Raw genomic sequence first — 24,948 nt, forward strand, 5'->3', positions numbered from 1 at the left:
AACTTGGCTCAGGTCTCGTAGCCAGATGGAGAGTTTCACAAGTGTTTGGCTCTGATTTTTCCCTCAGAGGGTTCAGTGAAGGAGTTGAGGCACGGGCTGGCAGCGGGTCATTTTCTGTCACTCTTCTGGGTTCACTTTACCTTGCTTACTTCCCCAGGGGTGAGAGAAAGAAAGAATCAGGTGAGACCCAGCAGGGGGAGTGGGTGAGCTGGCCCCATGGCCATCTGAGTATGTCCTTGGGTGTGGGTATGGGGTGTGGGGCAGCAGGGTGGGAGCAGCGTGCAGGCTACCAGCACCAAGTGGTGCGCCTCTCCGGGGGTGTGTGCCGAAGGCTCCAGGATAAATAGGAGACTCCCAGGGCTGGGCGACACTGGAGCCCGCTGGCTGCCCGCCCCGGGTGTTTCCCTGCCCTGTAGCCAGGCTGCCTGCTGTGTAGTTTCGCTTCCTCCTGGCTCAGGGATTAGTTTCCAAGCACCCTCTCGGTGCCGGGGCCCCGGGAAGGGCACGAAGAAGGAGCAGGGAGGCTCTTCCAGGGGCTGCCCTGCCCCGCACAGCACGGTTGATGGACCTGGCCGCCCCGGGCAGCGGCGTCAGCTCCCTGCCGCTGCTCCTGGCCCTTGCCCTGGGTAAGTGTCCATTCCGGGAGCTGCAGATCAGGAGGAAAGACAAGTCTTGATAACCTTGATCAGAAAAGGGAGGCAGCTAAGTTAAGATCCCGCCTCTGGCTTGCACCTGCTGGAGGCTTCCCCGATTGTGTGTGTGAGGCCCCAGGGCAGAAGAGACTCTGTGGGCTAAGCTGCTGGTTTGTGCTCAGGTGGCACTGCCCGTTCAGTGTGCCAGGAGGAGAACCCGGGGGAGGTCTCGGCGGGGATCCTGGAGGTGTATAGTAGGTGGGTGAGGTAGGAGCAAGGGAGTCTACACTGAGGATACCAGCAGGAGGCAGAGGAAGGAACTCCTTTCATACAAGGGTGAGGGAGAAATATGCCTTTATGTGCATGTGTGTATGCATGTGTGCGTGTGTGTGTTTTCCAGGACGGCTGTTGAAACTATCAGTGGCCTAGGAGGAATTACCCCCTCTCCACACACACCCCTTTCCTCTTTGTCTTTTTTCTTTATTGTTCCGTTAGGGAGAAGCTGAAGCGGGGAGTGGTCTCTTCTGAGACAGTTCTGTGATTCTTCCACTCACGACTAAATAAGCAAAGATAAATTTAAAATAAAGAAAAAATATATCAAACTGCCTCACTTGGGACCTGTTGTCTCCTATTTTAAGAAGTCACAGAAGAAAATATTTCTCTTCTTTTGGAAAGTTAAGGTCTGCTGGTTGAGAACTCCTGGCTCTGATTTCTGAAGGAGGGAAGAGAGGAAAGACAGGTTCCTGGGAGCCAGAGCTCAGGAAAGAGAGCGGGAGCTTCGGGTGGCACCTTGCTCTCTGCTCTCTGAGGACAGAAAGATAGTCTGGTGAAAAGTCCAGCCATCTTAAGACCTCTACTTTGAGGTCCCTGAGGGTGCTAGCAGGGCATGGGTGCTAGAAAAACATGGGTACTAGTGATATTTGCTAGCCTTAGGTGGAGTCTAAGGAAGACTGAGACATTTGGAGGGGTCTTCTATGGGTCATCGTGTTATTAAATCTCCTTCCAAACCTGAAAAGAGGCTTCTGCCTGTCCAAAGGGATGCGATTGTCTCTCAGGGTGGAAAAACAGTTGGATTATAAGTGAAAATTTCTTTTGACTGTGTCTCCAGAATGTCAACCTGGTGGCATGTGGATTGGATGTAGGACCCAGGTTAGAGAAGAAGGGTTGGCTGAGCCTGCTGTAGAAGCCGTTCATAGTAACCCAGTGTGGAGTGATGTGGACCAAGAGGCTTGAGATGAAAGTCCAGAGGGAGCCCTGATGCAATGATCAGTATCACTTGGATGCAACAGGTTCTCTCTCATCCTCTCTCTTGTCTGGACTGTCCCATAGTCAAGGTCTTCATCTTGCTAGAGTGAACAGAATGCTAACGTGTATAAGAACTGGGCAGAAGAATGTTCAAAGATTCTTCGATGTGGTTCTCACACTTACGTTGAGTTGGGAACACCACACTGATGATACAGAACAAGTGGGGAAACGTTCAGATAAGCAGCGATGGAAGAGCTCCATGGTGAATGTGGAATGGTGACACGAGCTGCATGGAAGATATGTGTGGGTACTGGGAGAATCTGAGAAAAAGAGAGGCAGACAGGGTAAGCGTGGGCAAGGCAAAAGCATTTAGCAATGGGATGTTAATTTGGTGGTAATTCTCTACTGGAAAAAAGAAGAGAAAATGTAACCTTCATAACCTTCTTCATAACCTTCTTCATAGCCTTATGAAGAACCAAAAAGACAAGTCATATTAAACTATTTGATCAGAAATCAATAGGCAATTAAACAGACTCGGTTACAACTCATGAATGGAGGATGTAAACAATGAATCAGAGGAGATAAAATTAGGGTGCAGTGTGGGAGGAGAAGGGACGATGGGCTAAATAGCTTGATTGTCTCAAGAGTATGAGTTAAACATGAGCTATGTTGCTGGGCCAGGAGAGTCAGGAAAGAAATGATATTTCAGGGCTGATGGATATTTCTTTCTTTACTGTCACATCGTCTCTTTCATACCCCTAACCTGTCAAAAGACAAGAATGGAAAAAGAAATCTTCTAACCCAGTGTTACAGTACAGCCAGGGAAACCTAAATACACAACCTTCTTGATGATTGATGAGTTAGGAGCTTGGGTTCTGTCTCCAGAACCCCTACATGCTTGCAGAGTGCCATTTAATTTGTTGGCATCACTGTTTCCATTAAGCATTCCTACGTCTATCACACATACACTTGAAGTCCCATTCCTAATTTAAACCATATGTTATTTTACTTTTGCAAACACTGTGAGCAATGCGATGTGATGTGACATGACCCGTATGACAGTGGAAAGGAACACTGAGCACTGTCGCTGAGCAGATGGGAGAGCTGGTTCCACCCCTGCTCTTCCGTGACTCTAGGATACCTGTAAGTTCTACATTTCTTGACATAATTTTCTTCATTTGTAAAATGAGGAGGTGTTAGGTTTCTATTATCATATTCTTCACAAAATATTATATGATCAGCTAGGAATAGCTATGTGCTTTAAGTATAGATGCATCTAAAGATACTTGGGGCACTTGGCAGATTGATCTGTATAGGGTGATTATCATTCTCGTATATATGAAAACTCGGTGATGCTCCCTTTACAAATTTTATTAAGAAATAAGTGATTTGGAGACAGAAAAAAGAAGTATTGCACAAAACAGTTTTACATGATACAAATAAATTTAACACATATTATAAATTTATATGTGTATTTATACATATTGATATATGTACTTAATATCCTTTATACACATCGAGTTGGTTTTATTTTATGAAAACTACCTACCTAAAAACATTTTTATAGAGTCACTGGAAGCCTTGGCTTCGATTTCTTGTCTGTATTCTCTTAATTGTTATCAAATTCAGCTACGGCTAAAAATCTAATTCCAGTGCTTGAGAGGGCACCATTCAGGTGGAGATATTGAATACTGCCTTGTCAGCCTTGTCATTATGTTTGAGAAATGAGCCCAGTGGAATTAGTCCTAACTCTTAGAGTTGTAGGTGACAGGATATAGTCAGATTTATGTCCTGTATGATTCTTTAAATGACAAAGAAGTCAGTTCCTGAATTCTTGCCTGTAGTGTTGTTACTCCAAGCCCTGTTTGCATTTTCTCACTGTGTAAATGCCTGGGAACCTGAGCCTGGTTCAGGTGACCATTGGTCACTTCCCAATGGCTTATATTCCAAAAGCTAGCTTTCACGGCAGACACTGTGAACATACATCCCACAACGTATCCTATGCCAACAATGGTTGTGGTTGACAGTCCCTCCTAAGTCATAAAAAACTTACGGATTTACAGTGCACTAATGAATGAATAGAACTAATGATAATAATATTACATCTAAATCCATGAGCAAACGTCAGGTTACAGATAACATGTTTGCTTTCACCATTGCACTTTGATAATGATGTATTGCTTCTCATAAGTGAAAACTTTGGAGGATGGGAATGAGGTAACATCTGTAGTGTATCCTGTTATCTGTCATGCATTCCACAGATATAGGTTGATGACATTTTATGAGAAAGGCCTATATAATTGCATGCTTGAAAGTATTTGCATGACACTTTCCAACACAGAGCACTTGTTCCTAAGATAGGTCATAAAAGACTTTAAGGAAGAGAATAGGTTTTTGACTTATGCCTCTAAGGTTTATACACCAAATGTTGTCTGATCTGTCAAGTACTTAATATCATCATTCAATTAGGAAGCCAACACCTTTCTTAAGACACCTAATATAACAAACACAAAATTCTCCAGATGAAGTAGTTCCCAGTCTCTTGTCAAGATGATCTATGTTCGTTGTTTATATGGAGAACTTGATACACAATTAACTTGCAGAGTTGCTTAAAGTGTCCAGGGACTTACTCATCACTCAGTGAGCTAATTTCCTAGTTCTTTATGCTGCTCATACAGATAGATTTGCCCTTTGTGTTACAGAATGCTCACAAGTCTCACTGAAGAGGAAGGCAACCCAACTGCAATGAGTATGTTTTCAAGGCTAATGACTGTATCTTAAAAAAGAAAAAGAAAAAAAAATCTCAGTAGCATAGGTGAGTCTTTAGTGGTGAGAATTTAAAGAAATAATGAGAGGTTTTTAGATGGTTGGAGAGAGATGGGGTATTTAATCGAATTCATATCAATTAAGTAGTTGCCTACTTTGGTTATCAGCTGTTCAAGTCAACTGGCCATGAAATGCTTTCATTCATTCTTTACATTTTTGAAGGATCTGTAGATTGTTATTTATTGACTTAGGGTTAGTGGCATGAATTACAGAGTGAGCGCACCAGTGTTTGCATTCAATTTTCTTGTTGGAAAGTGTGACATGAGTTGTAGAAAGGAATGGGTTACTAATAGAACATTGTCATCTTTTCAAAATTATAAGCTTATTATTTGGCCTTATTTGCTCATGAGGGGGTTGCATGAAGAATGCCTGGCATAAAGTAGAAATTCAAAGTAATTAGTTAAATGAGTGGGTCAATGCACACGGCTGTTGGTGAGCATGCCCCCATTAAAGTGCAACAAGTCCCTAGGCTTTCTTTATATATGTTACAGTTGTGTAGCTTGGTCTCTTGTGGAACTCCTGACAATGGGAACTGGGACTGTCTCTAACTCATTTATAGGCTTTTGGGACCCTACCCCTCATACTAAGTTGCCTTGCCCAGTCTTAATACATGGTGAGGTGCTTAGTCTTACTGCAACTCGGTATGCCATGTTTAGTTGACACTCATGGGAGACCTGCCCTTCCTAAACAGAAATGGAGGTAGAGGTGGATTGGAGGGTGGGAACAGAGTGGGGATAGAAGAATGAACTGGGAGAAGAGGAAACAGGGGAATCTGTTGTTGGGATGTAAAATAAATAAATAATTTATTTTAAAAATGTAACAAGGTCAAGTAAATCTTTTGATTTTTGTGTTGCAAACAAAAGCCAGCAGCTCAGAGATGCTGAAGGACATGTTTCTTCATCTCTTACTATGTGGGTTTGGTGCTGGAGGGGTGAATGAGCCTTCCACAAAAACGTTCTTCTTTTGCATAAAGTAAGATAATTTCTTCTTTTCTGTGTTGAAGAGTCAAACTCACTATACCCGTCTTACAGGTTGTGATCTAGGACAGATTTGGAGCATGCCTCCCTCTGTGTCTAGCATACTTGAGGCCCTGGGTTTTATATCTAACACCAAGGAAAGAAAAAGAAATGATGATGTGGGCTAGGGAAAGACAGTAGTCTTGAGGCAGTCTCCTGTGGTTCATCCAAAATGCTCTTGGGATGTCGGGTAATTTGTCTCTTGTTTGATTAAAACAATGGTTTTTTTTTTATGATAGTGAGTATGAAGTTGTTATATTCATGAGTTTCTAGGTGATATTCAATAGGAAAAAAAAACAACATTTTTGGTAGCCTTTGTGGACATTGGAATAGATTTGCTTCAGAGGCTATTGTTTTTGGACTTGATTGTAGTGGAGAAATCGCCACTAATTCTAAATCCCACATTAAGATGGTAAAGCTACCAATTGCCTAGTTTTAAACACATAGTACACAAACCTTTATCCTTTCTTCTTGGATAGCTTCATGGTCCAAGCTGTCTAGAGCAGGAATGGATCCAAAACAGAGAAAGGCCAAAGGATTGTCATTGGAACTGAATAAAGAAATTTTGTGGACTTGGATTTGACTTTCTCTTGAGTATCTTCTTAGTGGTCTGTCCTCTGGGCTCTTGATGGACACAGGATGCTGCTGTGTACTTAGATCTCTGCTGGATCTTTAGTATGGAACCCCAGCATCGTTGCTCTTTAGACTTTGGGGGATCTTTATAAAATTAACTCTGTACTTATTGTCCCATTTGGTCTTCAGCATAAAAGTAGTAGCCAAGCAGTAATGTAGAGACAGGGCAGGCACTGGTCTAAAAGACCAATGACTTATTTATTCTACAAAACATATTCACCTAATACAGGAGCTAGATTGTCATTATTAATCCCATTATATAGGAGGAATAGAGAGACAGGGATCATGCAACAAGTCCAGGTTTGTGGCTTTATTGAATATGAATTTTAAACTGAGGAGTACCTAGGTGCTAGCAGATAAGCATTTATTGCTGAATGTGACAGACAGGGACAGATAGGATGCTAAAAGCCTGGGGTATTATACTACATTAAAGTAGAAAAACTGACCATGAATTCACATATTAAATAAACCTGAATACATCTGATGATTCCTACACCTCCCCAGGTCTTTTTTTCAGCCATGGGACACCCACATGTGCGTGTGGGAAATTGAGGAATGCCATTCTTTTATACTATTCTAGATGAGATCAACTTGCTTATTAATGAAATTGGTGAAAAAGTTTACTCTGATTTGGGCTAATAGAGGAGTTAGGAGGCAGACTCAGCCAGACTGTTGACTATAATCCCTGGTGCTGTGAATTACTAACTCTGAGGCTTCAGTCCCTTAAATTTTCTCAGCCTTCAAAACCTCATTTACAAAAGTTGATAGGAAGGGAACCAAGGCGATTGCATGGGTCACCCTCATCATTCAGTGAAACACCTACAGTATGTCCAAAGAGTCCATTCTAGATATGCATAATCTATGATATGAAATCACAGGAGAAGTCATTATGACCAATACCTTCTTACTATCTTGTAATTTTTAGTCTGGCTTCCTGATTATAATAAGAATGTATAAATTAATGAAAAAATCATTTTGCCTTTGTCTGTCAAGTTTCTGATCTGCAAGTTATGAAATAGGTAACAGATAAAAATTCCCCAGAGAATTTTACTTTGAGTGATTTTGCAAGGAAAATGTATAATATAAATTTGCAAAAATGAAGTGCATATCTATGCTCTGAATATTAAATGTCTCCACAGATTCTTTTTTACCTGCCAGTTCTTATCCTGATTCATGCAGTTAAGAGCTTCGCAGCACTTTGTGACATTGACATAGACAGAAAGTCATTCTGTAGTAGTTGAATGTATTTAAAAGGCGATTTTGATATTTGAAGTCATCTCGTCAAAATGGGATTGTCTCTTTTCTTTGAATTACAGAAATAATCACCTCAATTAACATGGAATAGATCTGTCATTTTGGAAGAATGGGCAATGATGCAATGTCAAAATTCATTTCTAAATATCAGAAAGATGGTAAAGATATTAGTTCATAAATTTTAGGAGAAAATTTTCAGATTCTTTAGACAGCCATTCATATTAAGTTGCTCCATCACTGTCTTATAACAGTGAGATGATTCCTTAACTTTTCCACATCTCATTCTCTGACCTACTCAAGAAAATCATCATCATCATCACTTAGGGACGTAGGGTCATTTTGAGGACAACATAGAATAATACAGGGAAATATTTTACCAGGATAACTGGGAAACAAATGGCCAGAACAGTGTTATTATTCTTTTTGAATAACTTTCAAAATATTCATATATATAATTTGTAAACTAGTAATAGAATCACTTCATCCATTAAGCCAAACAAAGTGATAGATTTTGTGCTTTGAGCAGAGGAGAACGAAATTGCCACACCTTTTACTTCTGGGGGGAAAGAAAGCAAGTTTTTGTCCATAACCATGACAGAGGTCCTGTCAGATTGCTTCACCCTTATATCTGAGTGCCTAGAATCATGTTTTTACACAGGAAATATTCAGTAAATACTTGCTGAGCAAATGAATGTGAGTTAGTCCAGGAAGCATTCTCATAGTATGTCACAAAGTGTTTGGTATAAATTTTACACTATAACACACACACACACACACACACACACACAGAGAGAGAGAGAGAGAGAGAGAGAGAGAGAGAGAGAGAGAGAGAGAGAGAGAGAGAGAGAGAGAGAGAGAGAGAGAGAGATTGCATGTGAGAAGGCTCTTTGGTAACAAACATGTAGGAACCCTTTACTTTCTTCCACAACTCTTTGTATTTGTCTTTAGATTTGCTAAAAAACTTATTTTCACTACACGGTTCCTTACCAAGATGGCATCTGAGCCTGGTCGCTGAGTGAGGTGACCTAGCAGAATTTCATTTATTTGTGGACTTTAGTGTTGATAACCACCATTAACAACATTATCAATTTACCCCAAAGTAGGATCTTCTGTACATGGCAAAATACTTGGGATCAACAGAAAGCACTATTGTTGTTTATAAAACATATAATAATGGGAAAAGCTCTAAAGTTATTATAATTTTACGAAAGTACACCTACTTATTTTAAAGAATGTCTGTGACTATTAGGCATCAATTAATTAATAAGAGCTATTTATTTATAAAAAATTATTTTCTAAAAGGACTTTATAATATGCTGGGTTAAACTGTTTATCAAAAATGAGAGAATATAGACTGATCTAATTTTATAATATGGGTTAAGTATGATCCCCATAGAAGGAGTATGTAAGGGCTAAATGATTGAGAGAATGCACTGACGGAGTAGAGACTGGTGGCAATTCTTCCATGACAGAGGTGGAAGAGTACATAGGAAAGACTTAGAGGTGGGTAGAGGAATAGCTGCTATTTTTATGTGTGCAACAGAAGAATGAGAATGTTCAAATGCCTAGAACAGAAAATTGATTTTGCGGTGTATCAAGGGAAAGACTGACTACAGAAAGAAGGGCTTTCTAAAAATGAAGCCTTTAGTCAGGACACCAAATTCTTGATGCAGTGTTCTCTCCATGGGGCTCCTAGGGACTGGAGCCAAGAGATTTTGTCATTCAGATAAAGTCACTTCTTTTAATGACAAGTGAAGCTTTAAAATATTCTATGGTTTCTTAGTTGGCAGTTTGTTTGAATGCTGAGAAAAGATTTAGGCTGCTTTTTGCCTCGCTCTCTACTGTTCAGTGATGGACTGTCTCACCTTAACCAAAAGTCTGGACCAGTGGTGTGTTCCATAGTTCTTTTCTTTATTTTATATTTATTAGACAAGGTCTCATTATAGAACTCAGGCTGGCTTTGAACTCATAATCTTCCTACCTCAGACTCCTGAATGGTGAGGTTACAGGTATATACTACCACGCTCAACTTTCCTGGTCCCCAATCACTCATTGCTAGGCTTTATAAGCTTGGAGATGGCTTACAACTTGGACGCAGCAGCAGGTTCATCTTTCAATAGCAATAGCATTTTAAAGAAAGACTAATGTTTTAATAATCAATAGGATTAAAAATTTAATGATTATGATTTAGTGACATATTTAAGAGAGTTGATTCAAGACCCGAGAGAGTAGGAATCAAAATGTAATGTGCTTTATTCTTTTACCTTCAAAGTTCTTATTGTATGGAAGCTCGATAATATCCAAGGACACCTTTGGGTGTTTTTGTTTGTTTGTTTTAGTTTTGTTTTGTTTTTTTCTAATTCATGTCAGAGGGTCTTCACTGGGATATAATAATAATGGATAAAGGTATTACCTTGGTGCTCTCAATAGGGCAGTAGCACAGTGAACACAGTGACTTTAGTGTGCAGAAGAATAGATGAGAAACTAGTCAAAGGCAAAGGAAAACTCTACTGATACAAAGCCTAATAGAGAGAAGAGAGGAAGATTTGTAAATATTTCAGTGTAGGGATTCATCAGCTGTATTGACAGATCACGGATACACAAGGAAGGAGAAGCAAGGATCACAGTTCTCTCCAAAGCTGACCATCTGAGACAGAGAAAGTGTATGGTACCATATTTAGAAGAGGATGGTTCTATTGTAAGACTGTGATCTGCTTTTGGGACACTCAATGCCTGATCAGGATTGGGAACTATGGAGGTCAACTGGAAGGTAGAGGGGTGGTATCCAACCTGGGCTGTTATCTCAGGGAATGTGTAAAGGGCACATCATCATTCCTTACCTCAGACCCCTGTTTAACATGGCCCTAGGAGACTACATTTTACACAGGCTTTCTAAAAGAACAGTGTTCCTTTAAGAGTAATTATAAATATATGCATGTAGATACTCCTCCGTCTAGGAGATGGAACTTAATTCCTTGACACCTTTCAATGAGAAATGATTTAGTGACTTGTTTTCAAAGAACAGCATAACATCACATGTGGAGTGCTTTCTCTTGTTTTCAAGGTTGAATGATATCCTATTGCGTTTATATACCATACTGCCTTTACTCATTTCTATGTTGATGAACACTGACATTGTATCCATGTTTTTGCTAATACTACTGCTGTGGTGATCATGGGGCTACAGATTCCTCACAGAACTCTTGATTTACACGTATTTGCATATGCACCCAGGAAAGGGATTGCTGTGTTTTTATGAGTAATGTAAAGTAGTCAAAACCAGAACCAGAAATGATGGTTCATCAACTCAGAAGCTGAGATAAGGGAAATAGTTTCAGATTAAGGTCAGCTAGGGCTATTAGTATGACCCAGTCTCAAACAAAACAAAATAAAAACAAAACTAAAAAAAGGAAGCCGTAGAAACAGAGAGTAGACTGCTGTTTTCCAGGGGCAGAGGTGGTTGAGAAATGAGGAGGGGTATTGCCCTAAGGATGCTAGGATTCAGTTATGCAGTATGGCAATCCTGGAGATTTCCCACAGAGTGCTGAGCTTGACCATGCGCATACCATGCACCATGTATTTAAAGCATGTTCTGAATTCCTAACATGTAACAGAGTGTGAAAGGGGAATGTAGTGACTGTATAGTGCAGAAGTCTGGTGTGAACACCTTAACCAAGTAATCCAGCTTAATACAACAAACCTGTCATTTAGACGCCATGTATTCTCTAATGCATTATAAAGTGAAGAATGGATCAACACTGTAGTATGCTCTCCAATAATTCTAACCACAGCTGAGCTATGTAAAAACAGCAGACAAATGGAAAACCGAGGGGCAAACTACAGGATACTTAATGTGTCAATGAGGTCATAAGCACCAATGAAAGACAGGCCTGTTACAGGGCAGAGGAGACGAAAAACCTAGACACAGAAAGATATGAACAGCAACAGTGATGCATTTCGAATAGCTCTGGTACATATGTCACAGTAATGTGACCAGGTTACATCAGAAGGAGCTAAAAGTGAGGAAGGGATATATCATTAATACTTAATGCCTTGCAAGCTTTAAATAAATATGAAATTCTAATATAAAACATTCTCTTTAAAAAGAAACTCCCTTTTGAACAACGACCTGCTTAGAAAACAGGGTTGTTCTTGATCTTGCCCATTCTTGCAGGTGTAGGATGGAATCTCAGAGCTGTTTTTTGATTTGCTTTCTCTGATGGCTAAGGATGTTGAGCGTTTCCTTAAGTATCTTTCATCCATTTTTGATTCTTCTGTTGAGAGTTCTCTGTTTAGGTCTGTACTCTATTATTTAATTGGATTATTTGTTCTTTTGATGACCAATTTCTTGAGTTCTTTGCATATTTTGGAGATCAGTCTTCTGTCTGATGTGGGGTTGTTGAAGATCTTTTCCCATTCTGTATGCTGCCATTTTGTCTTGTTGACCATGCCCTTTGCTTTACAGAAGATTTAAAGTTTCAGGAGGTCCTATTTATTAATTGTTCTCTCAGTGTCTGTGACATTGAGGTTATATTTAGGAAGTGGCCTCCTGTGTCAATGGGCTCACGTGTATTTCCCACCTTCTCTACTATGAGGTTCATGGAGAGGATGTGGGGTAAAGGGAACATTCCTGCTTTGCTGGTGGGAGTGCAAACTGATACAGCCCCTTTGGATGTCAGTATGGTGATTTCTCTGAAAATTAGGAAACAACCTTCCTTAAGACCCAGCAATACCACTTTTGGGTTTATACCGAAAGGATGCTCAATTTTACCACAAGGACATGTGCTCAACTATGTTCATAGCAGCATTGTTTGTCATAGCAAGAACCTAGAAACAACATAAATGCCCCTTGACCAAAGAATGGATAAGGAAAATGTGTTACATTTACACAGTGGAATACTACACAAGAGAAAATAACATCTTCAAATTTGCAGACAAATGGATGGAGCTAGAAACCTTCATATTGAGTAAGGTAACCCATGACCCAGAAAGACAAATATCATATGTACTCAATAATAAGTGGCTTTTAGACATAAAGCAAAGTAAACCAGCCTACAATTCACAATCCCTGAGAACCTAGACAGCAATGAGGACTCTAAGAGAGACAAACATGGATCCAATCTACATGTAAAGTAGAAAAAGACAAGATCTCTTGAGTAAATTGGGAGCATGGGGACCATAGTAGAGGGTAGAAGGGTATGGGAGAGGATGGAAGTAGAGCAGAGAAAAATGTATAGCTCAATAAAATAAAAAAATTTAACAAAAAAACAGGGCTGAAATAGAAATGAATTGTTTCCCTGACTATGATGTCTCTAGCTACTGGGCACACAATATGTCCTGGTAATTGACTGTCCAGTAATTGAGTCCAGGAGTATTTTGTGACACTGGGTGATACTGCAGAAAAGGAAATGGAGGCAAAAATCATAAAGAATTGTAGAAGGAGGCTGCTTCTTTGTCCTGGCTGCCCTGCTGCTCAGCCCCGAAATAACCACACAGAAACTGTATTAATTAAATTACTACTTTTCCCATTAGCTCTATCTTCTTATTGGCTAGCTCTTATATTAATTTAACCTATTTCCATTAATATATGTATTACCTCGTGGCAGTGGATTACTGGCAGAGTTTCGGCATGTCTGACTCTGACCTGGACTCCATGGTGTCCCTTTGACTCCGCCCTCTTTCTCCCAGCATGCAGTTCAGTCCTCCCCGCCTACCTAAGTTCTGCCCTATCAACAGACCAATTAATAGTAATTACAACACACATTGAGAATGGATGTTCTCAATAGTAGAGTTGAGTGGGGTGAGGGGATTTTGTTGGATAAGAATAAAAGTTTCAGTTTTGCAAACTGAGAATTCCAGATACGGGCAGTTTTCACAATAATTTGAATTAATTTTCTGCCACAAAATATACTTTAAAAAGGCAAGATTCTAACTTTTATGTTATGTTTATTTTATCACAATAAAGAAGAGTGGGGGAAATGAGAGGCTTGAAGCAGTTTGGTGGTGTTGAAGGTTTGAGGATCACCCTATGGATGCTGGGAGCAAAGAGGATGGGACAGCTAGCTACCTGAGTTGTCATCACTGGTGCTCTTGAAAGCCCAGGAGCCAGAGACTGAAGATAACTAAAGAAATCGAACGTGCATGAACACAAGTCACTGAGGAAATGGGGTGCTTACTGGGACGGGTGAATCTTGGTTTACCAGGAACAACATTGCTGCGAAATGTTTGTGCACTGGGTGAAGATGCTTTGCTGTGATTGGTGTGGTGAAGGGCTGAGCAGCCAATAGCTAGGCAGGAGAGATGGGCAGAGAGAGAGAGAGAGCACTGGGACGAAGGCAGAGTCACCAGCAGATGGAGAGAAAACAAGATGAACAGCAGGGTAAAGGTAACTGAGCCATGTAAAAGAATGTAGGTAAAAAATATATGGGTTAATTTAAGTTATATGAACTAGCTAGGAACAAGCCTAAGCTAAGGGCAAGTTTTCATAATTAATAATAAGTCTTCACATATTTTTTTTTTTGCAAGCTGGTGCCCTCTCTCCAAAATCTGCCTATACAACTTAACACTTTTGAAAAGCAATTTTGACAAAGGTGCCCTCCACGTGGTTCAGAGTAGACTTAGACTAATGAACTGAGTCGATGGAAGACAAATCTCACCTTAATCCAGGAAGAATTCACTTCCAGTATGAAGCTTTGGAAACAAAAATGGAAGTGAATGCTCCAGGATGTGGTGAGTTTGCCACACCTGGGCACATTGGAAGTGTTCTTAGAACTGATGGGAAACATGCAGAAGGCAAGTGGACCAAGTGACTTCCAGGGAGTATTGTATTTTTATGAATGCCGCCTAATGCTAGTTTAACTTGAGGCTACTTTGAAGGTTAGGAGATCTTCAAATGAAGATAATCAGAAGAGGCAGAGCCATCAGAACTGGAAGCCAAATTGAAGAAGAAAATTATTTGATTCTTTTCCCACCCAAACTTGGGTTCCACGACTTCCTTCTCATGGACCTCATCCCGGAAAATAGCAGCAATCTTATGCCTGAGAATGTTTCTACCTTGAAGAATCTTTGGATTTGATAGTTGTGTAGTAACTATTATACCTTAGTGTGGAGAAAATGGGAATCACAGCTATATCTGCTAAAATATACTGCTGAAAATTTCAACCACTGCTATGTAAGAAAACTGGGCGAAAACTCTGCATTTGTTTTTAGCTTAATTATAGTCAGTCTGTAATGGAGAGCCAGAATATGGCTTTGTGTTGATCAAGTGGCTCTGTGTTGCAAGACAAGCTCGCACACATAGTTAGAAGCCTCCCACCCACCCCCCTTTTAGGCAAAAGCCTACTAAATGACAACCCATTATTCTTTCTTATTGATTTCTACTAAACAGTAATTGTCACTATTACGCATGGATTGAGTGGTTTTCTAAGACTAATCAGCTTCATAATTGTGAATCTGTCTTTTATGATGTGGTGAGCAGGCATTACAGAGTCAACTGGAAATATGTGGTGTGGCTGTTTCTTAATGAGTCTTATTTTCCTAAGTCACACGGGAAAATCAATTGAATTATTTCATAGTCACAGCACACACATCAAGAGGGACCTTGATTCATGAGACTTTTTTCTTTTTATCATTTCTTCCCTAGCCACAAAGCTTTGCCCACAGTCTCCAGCACACATGGAGTTCATTTCTACATCACTGCCTCCGATTCATTTCAGTTTTCTGCTTCTTAATGATTTTTTTTATATTTTATAAGATTACCACGTTGTCTCTCTATGGGATCCCAGTATAATTTATTTCTATATTTCTTACATTTCAAAGATAATCCTAATATAATGTGTTTTTCTTTCTTCATATTTTTAGTCCTTATGAACAGTTTTACTGATAAAGATAATGATAGATGTTATTATTATAGATAATAATGAATGTTAAGGGAAATTGGTTTACTCAAATTCATTTAAAGAACTTTGGGACTTTTGAAGGCTGGGTAAGTCTCCACTCTGAAATACATTGTCTTTTCTTTACTATTGTTAAACTTGGTGACCTGTTTCCTTCTTAAAACAATGTTTTTTTATATACTCCTTGGTAATTTTATACAATATATTTTGATCATCTTTTTTTCTTTCAACTCCTCCCAATTCCTGTCCCTCTATCCTAACACTAAACTTCCTGTTCTTCTCTCTTTAAAACCAAAAACATTGAGTCCAATTTGTGTTGGTTGATGACTCTTGAGAATGGGGTATGCCTTGAAGCATGACTGTTATATCCTGTGTTAAAAATGCTATCATCTCTCATTCTTAGTTTTTATTAGACACCAAGATATTGTATCTTCCATTTTAAATAGAGTTGCATATTGGAGGAAGAAATAATTGTATTTTCCTTTCCTGATTTGGCATGAATGTGGCATATTTGTGGAGACCCTGTGAACTGTTTCTGTTTGTCCATGTTTCCCCCTCAGTCCTTGGGAATCCAGAAGCCCATCTTTTAGTTTGATCGAATAGGACATTTCCCAGATGAAATCACTGAAAGGAACTTGGAAACGCCACTTTGCGTGTCTCTGTTTCCTAAGAGGTGACCTGCTGCCCAGATGCCTGTGCTGGAACCGAGTGAACCAATCCTATGAGCTCTCCTGCTGCCTCCCTTGCCTCGAGGTCAGCTCCTCACCCACTCGGGCTGCCCCACTTTGGACCTTGATTAAAATATCACAACCCATGGCTTTAAGTCCTGGCCTCTTGTTCATCATAACTGAGGAAATTAGTAGCCCGCAGTGGGGAACTGGTGATGAGCCTGACTGGGTCAATTCATTTCTCTGTACTTCCAGAAGGATGCCTTAGATTCAGTTACTGTTTGGGCCACTTATGTGGCCTGTGTGTGAGTACACATGTCAGTGGGGGAAATTCTTATGTCCCTGATGATACAATGAAGACACCTTTTTAAGTACCTCCCTTCTCTCTTTCATTTCCTTTTCCGTCATTTTCATGGCCTTGGGATTGTAACTCCTTAACCCATGTCTCAGGATCTGGCTCCTGGAGGACATGGATTGAGACATTCTAGGCTCTAGGAAAGTTCTTCAGAGCTAAGAAATTTCTGTTCTTATGGGTTTGCTGGGGAAGCAAGCTAAATGTTAATGTTACACTCAGGGCAATATTTGTAAGTGCAATAGTTTAATGCATCGTGAAAGACAGCAACAGAAAGGTAGAAGGGAGTTAATTTATTTTAAGGAGAGCACAAATACTAAATTGCACCCACTTAACAATTTTTATTTTAAGCCCGGTGTTAATCAGCAGCTCCACCCTGTCATTGTTTCCAGCTTCATGTTAGATATGGTTCTGGACGTGGGAACCACTCTTAGTTCACACATTCCAGATTCCGTTTCTCTTCTTGGCAGCAAAGATGCTATGGGAAAAGTCCTCAAATGCTTCCGAGGTTGCTCCTCACACTGATTTAGACTGTCAACAAACTCTATTAACTGGGCTTTTGGAAGACTAGAGAAATGATTATAATTCAGTCAATTGTTACTGAATTGTGCTGTCTCATACCTGACCTTATCAACTCTATTTGTGCCATTGACTCAACCAATAGAGTCAGCAATCCCAGCTCACATAAATGGTGTGCTGACTCACAGCCAGGAAAACAAAGACCCAACACATGAGAAAGACCCCACACTGCTAGTGATCAACCAAGACCTATGAACCTCAGAGATCTTAAAAACAAAACCAAACCACCAGGAAGAAACAGCGTATGGAGATTCCCCTACTCAGTTTTGACTCATTAACTACAAAACACATTGTGGGAATGATGTGTGTGTGTGTGTCTGTATGTATGCACTGCTAGTTTGTTGTTATTGTTTCAAACATTTTCTATACAAGTGAAATTACAATCTAAATGTAGAAATTAGTCAACATCCCTTTACCGTTTATGAGAGTGAGGACATAGCTTTCCATAAATTCAAAAGCATTTACCATGTAAAGTTTATATAATTCCTTTGCTCCTCTTCGTTTACACAGATAGCTAAATTTTTGCAGTGACATGGGGGTTAAGTTTGCAGAAAGAACTCTGAAGCTTAGTAAGAATCATAATCACAAATTAGTCAATTAAAATTCAGGTCTAGAATCCAAGTCCTGCTTCATCTGATTGCAAATCTGTTGTTTTCCTGTGGCTCAGTACCATTTCCCTTTAATATAAATGAAGTCCCAGGGGCCTGAGCATGAAATAGTCTTCCAGTTTTTAGTGGAACATGAGTGTGGTTGAAATCTTAAAATTGGTCTGATAGAAGACCTTGAATTCAGTAGATAAGTGAGGTCTGCAAGGTATCTAAGAAGTCTTTAATCATTAAAACAGAGATAAATGAACATTTTGTGATAATATATTTGTTTTTAAAATACAAAATGTTCTTGGCATTATACTTGGAAAATTCAGCTCAGAGATGAGGCAAATACAACGTAGATGACTGTATGGTCACATATGATCATTTTAAATAGTTGATCCAGCTGGGTTATTTCTTACCTCAGTGTTAGCAGTGACTGGGACTGTGTCATGGGCCTTGTCAGGCTGTCTCCTTTTGAATGCCTGTATTGTTCCTACTGACTTCATTCCCTAGGCTGACTGGTGGGGATAATAATTTAATACATTCTGTAATTTTTAACTTGACGATCTCAAAGTGTATTAACGTAGGTAGGCTTGGGCCAGATTTCTTTCCCCTTTTCGTTGAATTTATGAATAAGGTTGATATTGTAAAAGCTAATTCCAGAAGTAAAAACTTAACTTCTAGTCACATAGAAGCATAGCTGATATTGTATTTTTGTTTTTATTCTGTTTTTTACTGTTTTCTTTTTGTACACCTGAGGAATTCTATGGTCATGTGAAGTGGAATATTTGATAGGCTCAATAAAAGAATCCAAAAGCAAGAGAATTATTTGACAGCTAAAGCTTCAGACAGTACATTTTAAAAGGAATAAGTAGATACCTTGATGATTCCCTTCCCACATGATATACTATTGAACTTCAGCTTTTTTTCATTCTTTCTAATGGCCAAGTATCCCAACAGCTGACAGCTGTTTTTGTTTTGTGTTTTGGTTTTTTCGAGGAAGAGTTTCTCTGTGTAGCAGTCCTAGCATCCTTAGCTGTCCTAGAACTTGTTTTGTAAACCAGACTGGCCTCAGCTCATCGAGATGTGCCTGCCTCTGCTCCCAAGTGCTAAGATTAAATGTGTGTGCCACCACCGAATCAGCTGACCTGAGCTAGTGGGAGCTCACTGACCTGAGACTGACAACTGGGGAACCTGCATAGGACTGAACTAGGTCCCCTGAGTGCAGATGACAATGGTGTGTCTTGGGCTACTTACTAGTGTATCCACTGGCAGTGGGACCAGGATCTAAACCCAATGCATGCAGTGACTTTGTGGAGCCCATTCTCTATGGAGAGATACCTTGTTCAGCCTAATCCTGTGGGTATGGGGTAGCGACTTGGTCCTGCCCCAGTGAGGTGATGGGACAGACTTAGTTGACTTCCCAGGGGAGGCTCACCCTCTCTGAGAAGTGGATGGGGAGTGGGATGGGGAGGGGGAACTGGGATTAGTATCTAAATAAATAAAAGGAGTAAGTATTAAAAAAAAATGTCGACTTAGAAGAAATACAAAAGATGAAGCAAAATAAAGGAGAAAAAAACAACAGAGGCAAAGCACACTCAGCAATCAGGACACTGCTTCTAAGCAACACAAGAATTTAGTAGGTGTGTTGATGTTAGGCAGAATAAAACCCCAGCGTGTATTATGACAGCCCAGAGGTGCTGATAGACTACGGGCTTCCCTTACTAGACGTGTTGGGGCTGAGAACCCCAGTCCTATCTGTCTTTTTAAAGACCATGCTGGATGGTACTTTGCATTTACAGGAAGATTACACGGCTTTTTGACATAGTAATGAAATAGGGTTGGAGGAGTCAGGATGTTTAGATGTTAAGAGAAAACTCTATAGGAAAACTTGGGAGCCAGCTACAAATATTTCAGAATGTCTCAAGGGAAGGAGAGGTTATACTTATTTTAGGTGATTCCAAAAGTAACAGGTAAGAAAAATGAGCTGCACAGACAGAGGCAGGCTTGAATGTAGGAATGCCTGTGACTGAAAGCATGCATTGGTTGTCTTGAGATTGCCTGCCTTAGAGCGACCGAATCCCATCCCTCCACTGAAATTTTAAATATGTCTTTGATGGATGCTTTGAAAGGATAGTTTCTGAGTTCAAAGTTGGTAGGATGTTCAAAAACCTTCAGAAATCTTAATAACTTAATATAATTTAATATATAATTTGTGACGCTTTTGATTGGAACTTTTATGTTTTCTACATACTTATGCCAATTATTTTGTCCTGTCTTTCCCCCCAAATAATACATTCTTCAGCTCATAAATACTTTGATAATTTTAACAATATATGCTTCTTAAAACTTCTTTTTTTGTAAGATAAACTATGGGATGGGAAGAAAATCTATAGTCCAAGTTTTTTTTGAGGAAAAAGGTAATTTCTTTGTCAGCTCTAAGTCACATAGTGAACTAACAATTGAGTCCAGGACCTTCCATGAGATGGTGATGCTTAATGGCTTTCAGAGGTCACAGTGTAAGCCTCTGAAGGCTGTGCAGTGTACAGCTGATTCACATTAAAGGGATATGGCAAAATGCAAGCTGTACTTTAGATTAAAATATATAAAATTGATGAGAATTGCATTGGTTTTCATGTGGAGGAACTCCCCTGACCCTAGGAGCATTTGGTGATATCTGGACATTTTTCATAGTGAAAGTTCAGGTGTGGTGGGGGGAGGGGCACTGGATCCTACTGACATACAATAGGTAAAGGCCAAAGTCACTTAACCATTCTATAATGCACAACCCCTCCAAGATCTATTCAGCCCCAGATGCCAACAGAATTTGAACTTCCTTAAAAATGATGTCTTACGTAAATATCTGTAAGGCCTTATTTTCCTAGGATTTTTTTCTGTTTTTCATGATAGTGTTCCATTTGCCAGCACGGCTACCTTGACAGCAGATACTCAAAGTGTTAGAAACTGAGTAATCACTACCAGATAGTGAATGTTGGGTACAGCGTGAATCCAGGAGAGTCTGGTAAAGGTTCTCAAGAATTTATTTAGGTATAAAATAGGGGTAAACACTCTGATACAGAATGGCTCAGTTGCCGCTGATCTAGCTCCTTTGTCTAGTCGTTCTGCGCATGTGGAAAGAGCACCAACAGCAAGTAGCCTGCTCTGCTCCGACCACCCAAGTGAGCATGAGAGCAAGAGAGCGAGAGACCTCTCTTCTCAGCTCATAAATTGTCATGTAGGCAGAGCACGCACCAGGGTTTGCCGCCCTCAAAGTCATTGGCTAAACAGATCAAAATCCCACAATGCTTTCCCCCTGCTTTTCCTAAATAAGAAGGTTCTAATTCTAACATAAAACTATTTACAATAAGAACAACTACCAAGTGGTGTGCAGAAGAAAGAAAAGGTAATAGCATAATAATAAACAAATATAATAATAAAATAATAAACTAAAATGAAACTACATCAAACAAGAACAACGTCAAACAAGAAACACACACTAAATGACCAGGCTATAGGTAATTGGCAAATCACAGAGATTATTCCAATAGCTATTCTATCCTGGAAAGTCTAAGTCTTGTACCTAATATGTCCTAGCTAAACATGAGAGGATTTGTAACTGTAACTATCTAATCTTCAACACCATTAAAGATCTGAGAAGGAAAATAATATTACCTGAATAAGCAGGAAGTGCAAGCGAATGACTTCTGAAAGGCCAGGCCAGGCAGTGGTGGTGCAGGCCTTTAATCCCAGCATTTGGAAGACAGAGGCAGGCTGATCTCTGTGAGTTCAAGGCCAGCCTGTACAGAGCAAGTTCCACAGCGGACTCTAAAACTACACAGAAAAATCCCATCTCAAGAAACCAAACTTCCCACCCACCAAAAAAAACCCTCAAAATAATAATAATAATAATAATAATAATAATAATAATAATAATAATAATAAAAACAGCTGCTATTCCAGATGGACAAGCGTCCACAACAGCTAAGTAATTATTGTTTCCATTTTTACGAGAGCTTTATGTGAAATAACCAATATTTGCATTATTATGACCACATGGATGCTGACCACTGTGATGATTCTGCTTGCACATCTTTCAACAAATAATTAATTGATACATTAAAAGTCACTTATTCCCCATTAAAAACTCATCCCAAACCTCAGCATCTATAGGAAACCTTTGCTCCCAGACAGAGCTAATTCCCTTTTGGGCTTCCTTATGCGTTACCTCTCACGTTGTTAATTGGACAGCGCCTGGATGATTTGTGCATCTCTCGAGCCAGAATATGAGATCTTTAAGGTTAGCCTTAATATCTTCATCTTTCAGCCTTCAGTGTCTTGCATCAGTACTAAGCACATGGTGTGTAATGGGTACTTGTTGACTAATGGCTGGAACAAGAGTGTTCTTTGCGAAGCAGCCTGTAGTATTTGGTAATTGGCTTTGTGACTCTTTCATTTCTCAGTCTGTTCTTACAGATCGTAAAGTCCTGTGAAGACCCTAGTAGTCTTAAAATGAAGACAGGAAACTTCACGGGGTCTGTGGTACTTAACGGTCTCCTATGTCTTCATCCAGCCGGGTCCTCTGAGGGAAAGTTATTATCTTCCGTTATAAAGATGGAAGGAGTAAATTCCGATTTGAGAGGAACTGCCTTGGCTCAACTATTGGAATCTGTTTGGGCCAAAAGTGCTTTTTACTCCCAGAGAGGTTTATGGCCACCGTTGTTAGCTGGAGATGAGCTGGACGGCAGTAAGGGATTGAGCATATGTTGCTCAGAACCCTTTTCTTGGCTGGTTTATCTGGAAATGCCCCCTCTCTTGGCCCCACCTACCTCTGAGTTTGTGGCCTCTTTTTGTCACCTGATGCCAGAATGTGAAGTGGGGGTTAGCAGAAGGAGCCTGACCACAGACCATAAACCTTAGTCTGATGGTCTATGTGAATAATTGTGAGGTCTTAATGAAATCGGTGTTCCCTCCATTCATAGAAGTGTAGAATCGTGGGTTAAATTATAAGTAATACTAGGAATAAAGGCTACTGGTTTAAAATGCTGTAGTAGCCTAAGCTATTTTCTGATAAAACTTAACCTTTATAATAATCCTGAGAAATAAATATTTCCATTTTCAGCTTGTAGATACCGAATCTCTATTAGATTTAGACCTCTCTCCCTCCCTCCTTCCCTCTCCTTTCATTCTCTCTTCTTTCTTTATAAAATTTCATGCATGTACATGTGTGTGTGTGTGTACGTGTATGTGTGGACATGCAGGTGGAGGCCAGAGTTGATATTGGGCATCTTCGTCTATTGATGTCCACCTTATTTTTTGAGACAGGGTTTTCCGCTGAACCCAGAGCTCACCAATTGGCTATACTGGCGGGGCAGCAAGCTCCATGGATAACTGTCTCTTTCCCCTCCCCCAGCACCTAAGTTTCAAGTGTGTGCCACTATGCTGACTTTTTAAGTGGATACCAGGGGATCCAAACTCAGATCCTCATCCTTGTGTTACTGGCCCCTTATTGACTGAGTCATCTCCCCAGTCCATCCTTTCTTTAATTTCCCTCCCTCTCTTCCTCCATCTCCCCCTTTCTCCTCCCCCCATACTCCCTCTTTCCCTCCGCCCTCTCTTTCTTTCTTTTTTTTCCCCACGCCATTAGAGTACATGAACTATAGAGTTAAGGCTTCCTCATTTTGTTCCAGGGGGAAAACCATCTCATGAATTGGATTTTAGAAATGAGTTAACTGTGTTTCATTGTTTCTCAGCAGAATTTGTTGCTGGGATTTTTAGATTTGAAAATGGACTGTTTCTTCCTTGACCCAGTGGTGATTCAGTTGAGTATTGTTCAATTTCCATGTGTTTGTGGGTTTTCTGAAATTAGTGTTGTTGTTGAATTCTAGCTTTAAGCTATGATGATCTGATAAAATACATGGGATTATTCCGAATTTTTTTTTGTCTGTTGAGGCTTGCTTTGTTACTGAGTATGTGGTCAGTTTTTGAGACGGTTCCGTGAGGTGCCGAGAAGAAGGTATATTATTTTGTGTTTGGATGGAATATTTTATAGATGTCTGTTAAGAATTTTTGAGTCTTAACAACTGTCAGTTCCTTTATTTCTTTGTTAAGTTTCTGTCTGGTAGACCTGTTCAGTAGTGAGAGTGGGGTTTTGAAGTTTCCCACTATAAGTATGTGGGGCTTAATGTGTGATTTAAGCTTTGTTAATGTTTCTTTTACAAATATGGGTGCCCTTGTAATTGGGATATAGATATAGAACAGGATAACAGAAAATATAAATATCTCCCATGCTCATAGGTAGGTAGGATTAACATAGTAAAAATGACACTCTTACCCAAAAGCAATCTACAAATTCAATGCAATACCCATCAAAATACCAGCACAATTCTTCACAGACTTCGAAAGAACAATACTCAACTTTATATGGAAAAACAAAAAACCCAGGATAGCCAAAAACAATCCTGTACAATAAAGGAACATCTGGAGGCATCACCATCCCTGACTTCAAACTCTATAATAGAGCTGCAGTGATGAAGACAGCTTGGCATTGACATAAAAAACAGACAGAAGGACAAATGGAATCAAATCAAAGAGCAGGATATAAATCCACATACCTATGAACACCTGATTTTTGGCAAAGAAGCTAAAATATAAAATGGAAAAGAGAAAGTATGTTCAACAAATGGTGCTGGTATATCTGGATGTTGACTTGTATAAGAATGCAGATAGATCCATATCTATCACCATGCACAAAACTCAAGTCCAAATGGATCAAAGACCTCAACATGAATCCATCTACACTGAACCTCATAGAATAGAAAATGGGAAGCACCTTAGAATACACTGGCACAGGATTTCACCTCTTAATATAATACAAGTAGTATAACACAGAGAGCAACAATTAACAAAAGGGGTGTCCTGAAACTGAGGAACTTCTGTAAAGCAAAGGGCATGGTTAACAAGTCAAAATGGCTGCCTACATAATGAGAAAATATCTTCACCAACCCCTACGTTTGACAGAAGGCTGATCACCAAACTATATAAAGAGCTCAAGAAATTAGACATCAAACTACCAAATAATACAATTAAAAAATGTGGTACAGATATAACTGCCGATCAACCATGCACCTTCAAGAGAATTCTCAACAGAAGAATCCCAAACGGTCGAAAGACACTTAAGGAAATGTCCAACATCCTTAGCCATCAGAAAAAATACAATTCAAAACAGTTTCTGAGATACCATCTTACACTGATCAGAATG

At 39.8% G+C, this 24,948-nt stretch overlaps 1 protein-coding gene across 1 annotated transcript in view; it reads left to right on the plus strand.

The window, feature by feature from the left end:
* The first annotated feature begins 501 nt into the window (after positions 1–501).
* The window catches only part of Btc (betacellulin), a 46,379-nt gene continuing 21,932 nt past the window's right edge, over positions 502–24,948 (plus strand). The window contains exon 1 of the mRNA XM_038312353.1: positions 502–626. Coding sequence (XP_038168281.1) covers positions 563–626 — 64 coding nt within the window. The 5' untranslated portion in view covers positions 502–562. The remainder of the gene's footprint in view (positions 627–24,948) is intronic.

This window comes from Arvicola amphibius, chromosome 1, assembly GCF_903992535.2.
Source record: "Arvicola amphibius chromosome 1, mArvAmp1.2, whole genome shotgun sequence".
Lineage (NCBI taxonomy): Eukaryota > Metazoa > Chordata > Mammalia > Rodentia > Cricetidae > Arvicola > Arvicola amphibius.